At 44.1% G+C, this 7,734-nt stretch overlaps 1 protein-coding gene across 2 annotated transcripts; it reads left to right on the forward strand.

The window, feature by feature from the left end:
* The first annotated feature begins 1,156 nt into the window (after window positions 1-1,156).
* On the forward strand, window positions 1,157-5,000 carry agpat4 (1-acylglycerol-3-phosphate O-acyltransferase 4 (lysophosphatidic acid acyltransferase, delta)). Of its 2 annotated transcripts, none has more exons than XM_035606849.2 (9): window positions 1,157-1,378; window positions 2,125-2,307; window positions 2,464-2,633; window positions 2,724-2,885; window positions 3,025-3,178; window positions 3,453-3,555; window positions 3,648-3,723; window positions 3,880-4,078; window positions 4,557-5,000. In XM_035606849.2, exons 2-9 carry the CDS (start codon window positions 2,130-2,132, stop codon window positions 4,646-4,648), a joined length of 1,134 nt encoding a protein of 377 aa, XP_035462742.1. In that variant the 5' UTR covers window positions 1,157-1,378; window positions 2,125-2,129; the 3' UTR covers window positions 4,649-5,000. The 2 variants fall into 2 exon arrangements, with proteins under 2 accessions (XP_035462742.1, XP_035462743.1); XM_035606850.2 differs by having other exon boundaries at window positions 1,157-1,360.
* The last annotated feature ends 2,734 nt before the right edge of the window (window positions 5,001-7,734 follow it).

A 7,734-nucleotide genomic window follows, 5' to 3' on the forward strand; every position in this document is an offset into this window, starting at 1 on the left:
AAAGTCCATCTCACTCAGTGTTTCCATGAGCCAACACACACACAGATGTAGTTATTAATTGTGGTGGGGGGAAAAAAATGACTGACCCACTTGAGTGTGACTTACATTTCGCTTTTTGAAATACTTTTAAAAAAATTATTATTATTTTGGGAAGTGCGTCATTTAGCCTGCTACAGTTATTAATGTTGCAGGAGCAAGGGAGGAATCTGTTTTTTTTAATCAAACATAACTCTGGATCGAGAAAAGAGGTTTGAGGAGAAGTTTTGAATTTAACAAGAGAGGTAGAGGGCAACGTTCAACGAATAATGCAAAGGACATCAGATCAAATAATCATTTGATGCAATGATAAAAACATGGCACTTTGGGTGACTTGATTGTACAAGAGCAAAAAAAGTAACTTTAAACTTGCTTGGGGACATTTAAAAAAGAACAACCAGTGCTAAACCACTTAGTATGTCCAGAGGAGAAGTATTTCTATTTTTAGTATTGCACCAATCTCTAAAGGTTTCTATGTCCTGTCGTGTCAGTCACACACCCCATCCTCACTGCAACTGATACCCTGCTTCTGTGATGCTGACTAGCGACTGACTGGACTCGTTTGTGATCCAACTTGTTCCTTTTCTTCTTCTTACGCACATACGACACACTGCCTGCAGGGGGTGCTGTCCACCAAGACCCCAAACGCACCACAGTTGATCAGTTGCCTGTAAAATACCCGTCAACGTGGCTGTACATGAAACAGAGGGAAAAGTGGAGTTACTCTGAACCTCTGTGCGTATTACTACTCAGAAGGGACGTTTTTGCTCAGACAGATGTTTCTTTTGTCTGCTTCATTTATCGCAAAAGCTCCACTGCGCATGTGCCGCACTCCGCCTTTTCCCGTGACCAACTAAAGGCAACGCAAAGAGCAGGGAAAACAGAGGTATCACTCGTGCCCAGTTTGTGGCACCAAAAAAAAAAAAATCAACCTCGGGTGGAGAACGTTCACTCGAGACACGTCACCCACAGACTGGATGTATCCAGAGGTGAAATGATCAATAAGCTTTATTTTGTCACATCGGTCACCATGGTAACTGAGCGGCTATCTCTGCAGCTTCGGAGTTTCCAGAAGGAAGCGCAGCGCGCAGACGTCACGTGCTCTCCATCCCCGGCACCGCGCGTGGCCTGCGGGTGGGTGTGGTTCCCCTTGCTCGGGGAAGTTTCTACTTCCAGTCAGTCAACCGGTTGAATTATTGGACATGACGGCGACAGCTCCAGGTGGCGCGGACTGAAAGTGAAGACTGGTGGCGCGTTCTGCTCGGCTCCGCAGCCTGTGGACGGTGGAAGGTCTGCGCGTCGGGGCGGCTCCGCGCCGATCGAGGTACCTGTCAACGCGAAGGTGTGCGCATCAGCTGTTTCCCCCTCCGTCCTGTCACAGCTCCAACGCAATCCGTTGAACGGATCCGTGTCATTTGTTTGCTCTGCTGTATTTTCCGTGATGCTGCTGGATGACGGTGTGTTGCCGGTTGACAATCAGAACTAGTCTGATGGAAAACAATGAGAGGAGTTCTTCTCACTCAGTGCTGTGGAACATGTTGAACATGTGAGTGTATGACAGGCTGCTGACCTTTCAGAATCAGAATCATGTTTTCACACAAAAAAATTTCATTTCATGACAAGACAAAATTGTGAGAAAGAAGAAAGGAGCCTATAGTACAAGAGCACTAAGTGGAAAACCGTACAACAAAAAGTATGTGCACTATGGAAATATGTGCCCACCTGCCACCGCTGTACGGGTTATGCAGGAAGGAACACACAGCTAATGCATGCAAATCAATACCATCCAGACTTTGAGCAAATGTTCTGACACAACTACAGCAGATTCGTGGGCCTGATGGCGACACAGTCCTTGTGCTGTGGGGAACAAGCCTTTTCTCTGTCATATGCTGTCTACGCACAGTCCAGCTGCGAGGCCCCATTCAGCAGACGGAATCCAGTCAAGGGAAAAGCCTTTATCTCGGCCCAGGGGGCCACGCCAACGGACAAGTCCATGATGCAATACGTAGTCATCAGGGAGGTGTGCCGGCTACTGTACGAAGAGGAGGGGCGGTTGAATGTATTTTTGAAGTTGTGCAACGTTCGCAGAAACAATGGGCCTCCTGCAGCTGCTGAAGTCCCAGTTCTTGTGCCACCTGGTGATGTGCTACGTGTTCCTGGTCAGCGGCGTCATCATCAACCTGTTGCAGCTCTGCACTCTGCCCCTGTGGCTGGTCAGCAAGCAGCTGGCCCGCCGGGTCAACATCCGACTGTCCTACTGCATCAGCAGCCGTGAGTACTGTTCTTATTTGGAAGAAATCTGTCGTTTTATTGGTAAAAAAAACAAACCCTGATGAGAGTGAAAAAGATCAACGATTTAAACACTGCATGAAGCATAAGACCACTTTACAGCTTTCTACATTAAACATAAGTCTGCATCATCCTCAGAGATGGTAGCTGCCCTGGAGTGGTGGTCTGGGACAGAGTGCACGCTCTACACGGATCCAAAGAGTTATCCACTGTATGGAAAAGAGAACGCCATCGTGGTCCTGAATCACATGTATGAGATCGACTTCCTGTGCGGCTGGACCTTCTGTGAAAGATTCGGAGTCCTTGGCGTAAGAGGAAGATAACAAACACTCCTAATTTATTTATTTATTTATTTTGGAATAAACCTCTCCTTAATATTTCAATTTTGAATTTCCCAGAGTTCGAAAGTGTTGGCCAAGAAGGAGCTGGCTTATGTTCCAGTGATTGGTTGGATGTGGTACTTCATGGAGATAGTTTTCTGCAAGAGGAAGTGGGAGGAGGACCGAAGGACGGTGGCTCAGAGTCTTCAGAACCTGCGGGATTACCCAGAGAACTACTGGGTAGGTTTCAGCTCGTGGGGAATTATTGTCAAATCCAGACGATGACTCAGAGTTGTGTATCTTTTTAGAGCCGGAGTGATGTCACAGATCAAGTTTTTGAATAACTCCACTGACTCTCTCTCTCTCTCCCTGGGGCTAGTTCTTGCTTTACTGCGAAGGAACACGCTTCACGCCGAAGAAGCACCAGGTCAGCATGCAGGTGGCTGAGAGCAAAGGTCTGCCCCAACTGAAGTACCACCTTCTGCCCAGGACCAAAGGATTCTGGGTAACTGTCCAAAACCTCAGGGGAACTGGTGAGTTTCCATCTCTGATGAAGTCTTTAAACATGGGCGTTGATGTCTTCTTTTTATTCTTATTATTCTTTCCATCTGTATTTAGTGCTTTTACGTGATTTATTTTTTTTGTTTTTATTGGTTTGAACACATTTTTGCAGCTGCCCCTGAGTATCCTGCATCTGCATTGTCTGACAAAGCACTTTGGAAACCCTGTCTTAAAGATGTCATTGTTGTTATTTGAGAGGGGGAAGTCGTACAGTTACCCGCTTGCTGTGTATCTTGTCACGTGCAGCCATGGCCGTGTATGATTCCACACTGAACTTCAGGGACAACGAGGCGCCGACCTTGCTCGGAATTCTGAACGGGAAGAAATATCACGCGGATTTATACGTGAGGTACAGAGAGGTGGTCTGAAGTGAGAATTTCCCGTTTAGCGGTGTGATCCGTCTTTTGTCGGACAGATCTGACTTCCCCTCTTCCTCGCCAGGAGAATCCCTCTAGAGCTGATCCCCGAGGACGAGGCGGAGTGCGCTGCTTGGCTGCATAAACTGTACCAGGAAAAGGTGAGACAGTAACACCTCTTTCTCGTTGTTTCCCACATTACCTCTAAACCATCTAAATCTTGTCACCAGTGAAATGTTAAAAAAGGTCATCACGTCTCGGTTGGCTGGCTTTTGAGACTTTGGTGTTTACTTGCGTCTGCATTGATGTATCTGCAGGACGGCTTTCAGGAGCACTACACACAGACAGGGCGTTTCCCCGGCACCACTGTGAGCCCTCCACGCCGACCCTGGTCCCTGATCAACTGGCTCTTCTGGTTCTGCCTGCTCCTCTACCCTCTTGGCCTGCTGCTCGCTCAACTCATCGGCTCCGGATCGATGCTCACCATCGCAGCATCTGTGGCTCTCTGCTCGGCAGGTTGGTTCCCGTTGGTTTCGAGCCCAACGAGAAAATATCGCTGTGACATGGGTGCAACAGTCGCCCCCTCCGTTTTAACCAGCTCCTGTTTTGTTCAAATGTTCCGTAAAGCAGCAGATCTGACAAGTCGAAATGTAAGTCCCCCCCTTTTTTTGTGTGGAAAATATGGTTGATCAGTCTGGAGAGCATGTCCCCGGCACCATTCTAAATGTAGAAATTATTTCAATAACCGCCTGGGTTCACGAGGAGCATGGTAGTTTCCACAATGAATGAGGTTAAAACGACAATTTATTAAATTGCGTGTCAGTTCAATTTCTCCAGACGTTGGTTGTTAACAGTCCTTAGCTTCATATCTCAAAGTGGCAAAATCCAGTCACGTAACTTATTTGTGATCCTGAAAAGTCTTCATACTTTGTTGGTAAATTTGCAATTTACTTCCTCCACACGAATGTCCTCTTCCTGAATCTTTCCCTCACAGCTTCCTTGGGATTCCGTTGGATGATTGGCCAGACTGAAATTGACAAAGGCTCGAGCTACGGCAATAAAGAGGCTCCTCTGAACAACAACTGAGTGATCCTGACCCGCCTCAGAACTGCTTCTTTGCACAACTGCTAATCTACTGGCTGTAGGCAGCAGACGTTACAAACAGCCGTGTGACGGGGCCTTGCTGCGCCAACAAGTGCAAACTTGCTTCAAAGCATAAAAACAAACAAGGCAGTCGTGTCCTGACGCTGCAGGCGCTCGACTTGTGAGGTCACGAAACTGGAGTGAGGGGAGCAGCTTCCTTTGGGGACCTTTTACAATAATAAGAAGATGGGGAATGACTCAATGGTTTTCTCCTTTAATGAGAGGCTTGATTTTCAAATAATGTAAATAATAAATGATTTCTTACTGACAATTAAAACTGGAATTTTAAATTTGAGTATTGAGTCACTCTTTGATTTTGCAAAGAATCAAATTTTGCAAAGTGTGTGTGCGTGTGCGTGCGTGCGTGCAGCAGCAGCAGGGAGCGAGAGCGGACACACAAGCAACTCCTCAACAGCAGATACATTTCCTCGAAAAGTCCCTGAAGGCTTCAACTTGTAATTTACTCTTTAGAAAAAGAAAAAAAAACTGTTGTTTGCCAGTTGACAAGTGACATATAATGTACTGTGTTTTAGGAGATTTGCAAATTGGGAATTCTTTAAAATGGATGCTAAAGCAGGGACACCTTTCAAAAAGATGAGTCACTTTCCTGTGGTTTTAGTAAATGAATACACTGCACTCTTAAATAACAAAAAATGCTGTACTCAAGGAAGTCACAGCTAATCTGCAATGCATCATTCGCAGCTCCAAATCCCACGTATCTGCTACTTGTCTATGACCTTCAACCTTTTAACCCTATGATACACTGTAGCGTAGGTAAACTATAAATGACCAAATTGCTCGTTGGGCGCCAGACAGGAGAAATAAGAACTTATTTCCCTGTCACTATTTTAAATATTTTACCTAAACAGTTTGGTCAAAGCCCAGTATACTAACCCTGGCTACAAAAGGTACAAAACATCAGTCAACACATCAAAGAAGGTCACCAAATAAAGTATATTCAATATAATCAAACAGGTGAATCACTAAGATTTTACAACACAATGATAATACAAATTAAATTCAGAGTCCAAATCAATGTCTCCTAACTTTAACAAATAACAAACAAAGGTAAATAAGGACCTCAACTACAATCAGTCTTTCCGTTCACACGGAGCATGAGGTCGCTGTGTGTGTGTGTGTGTGTGTGTGTGTCCAGGACATTATGAAGGTGTGTGTGAAGAGGATGAATGTGTAATTGTTTGGGGGGAGGGGTCCAAGGAAGGAGATGAACATGGATGGTAGGAGGCAGGTATATAGAGGCAGCCAGGAGAGAGTAAAGGTTGGAGACTCGACTTAGCTTCGCTTTCTTTTCTTCCACCACAGTCGGGGGTCCCAGAGCTGTTCCAGCAGGTCCACAGAAGTTGCAAGGGTCCATCTTCACAACCCACTTTTAAGTTCAGCAAGGTCCCAAGATCTTATACTCTTTCTTTGTTTCAAAGCTGTAAACTGCTAATTTCCCCTTTGGGTACTCTCACTCCTCTTTCAGTCTGTCCTCCTCCATGGTTTCTTTGTTCAGACTTTCCCGCCTTGTTCGCTCACAGGTGTGCCTGATTTATCATCTCCCTTCCCTTTCATTTCCTGTCCAGGTAGAGAGTACTTCCTGCATAACATTCTTTCTGCTAAAACGCACATGTTCTGTACATTAAACTTTTAAAATTGAATCACATACTGTTCACTAGGACTACACAAGGGGGAGAAAAAAAGAATCCGGCTATAGTGACCCCTGGTGGTGTTATGAAGACATGACTCCTCACCTGCGGTGAGGTGTTGTTGCTCCTCAACCTGAATGATCAGGCCTGACGGTGTCACAGTGTTTTTGGTTTTACTGACAGAGAACAACGGACAGGAAGGACGACTGACACACTGACACTGTGATTTGTGGGTTTAAAGTCTGACGACGTGTATCTGCAGCCCTAGTGTTATCGTTTATTTATTTTTCTATGTAACCCATCATATCACATCATATTCTGTGACTTTTCAGTAACTAGTGGTAGAAACACTTTTTTGTGTTGTTTTGTTGTTTCAGATTATTTGAAGCCGCTTAAGAAAATTTCCAACAATGCAGTGGTATATTAATCTTTTCCTCCCATAACAAATATTATGAGTCACTGAGTAAATGAAAAGCCTGAGGTCATAGGGAATGTTGAAGTCAGGTCTCACTGTTACTAAAGACAATAAACCAACTGTCTTTTTTTAATGTATGTATTAAAATAAAATGCATATAATAATGTGTATTTCACTCAGCCCTTTTATTTCATCACTGCCGGAAAGGTCTCATCATAGCCCTTCTTTAATTTTTTACCTCAACCACAAACATGCCCACTAATTTATCGTGGAGCAACATGCTGAACTAAATACATATCTATCTATCTATCTATCTATCTCTATATATATATATATATATTTATTTATACATATTTAAGTTTCTGGAGTTTTTACCTTTTAGTTAATCTCTATGTGAGTTACTGTCACGCCCTTGGTCAATATTTGGTTGAGCTGATTATGTCTGTTGGACAGAGCGTAGTGCAACCCTATCTCTAAGTCAGGTGTGACATTAGGAGGTGGTTGTGTATATGAATGAAGGATGGTGACATATTCTTCAGAACCTGCAAGAAAACTTCTGGGTTCAGCGTAGAGATCATTATACAAGCCTCTCTCATTGCCTCATTACACGTCATGAAAGATTGTGAGTACTGGTACACATGTCTTTCAAAGATCAAACCTGGCCTCTCTCTTCCTTTAGAGACTTTAGTATCGAGTTGTTTCTGCAGGATAGCTTTCAGGACAACTTGACTCAAGTTGCTCACTCTCTAATTAATGACTAATGGGATACTTGGGTCATCTGCAATAAGCCTGTAGTTGAGAATGTTAAAAAGTTGTTAATGAATGGATTATGGTCCAAATACTCTGTGGCCAGTTCATAAAAAAAGGAAACAAAACTGTTCTTAGACCTTCTAATAGCTACAACTTACAAACATTACATTTTACATTAGTTTAAATTAACTATTACTGATGTCCATAAACTGTTG

Source organism: Scophthalmus maximus, chromosome 10 (assembly GCF_022379125.1).
Source record: "Scophthalmus maximus strain ysfricsl-2021 chromosome 10, ASM2237912v1, whole genome shotgun sequence".
NCBI classification, from domain to species: domain Eukaryota; kingdom Metazoa; phylum Chordata; class Actinopteri; order Pleuronectiformes; family Scophthalmidae; genus Scophthalmus; species Scophthalmus maximus.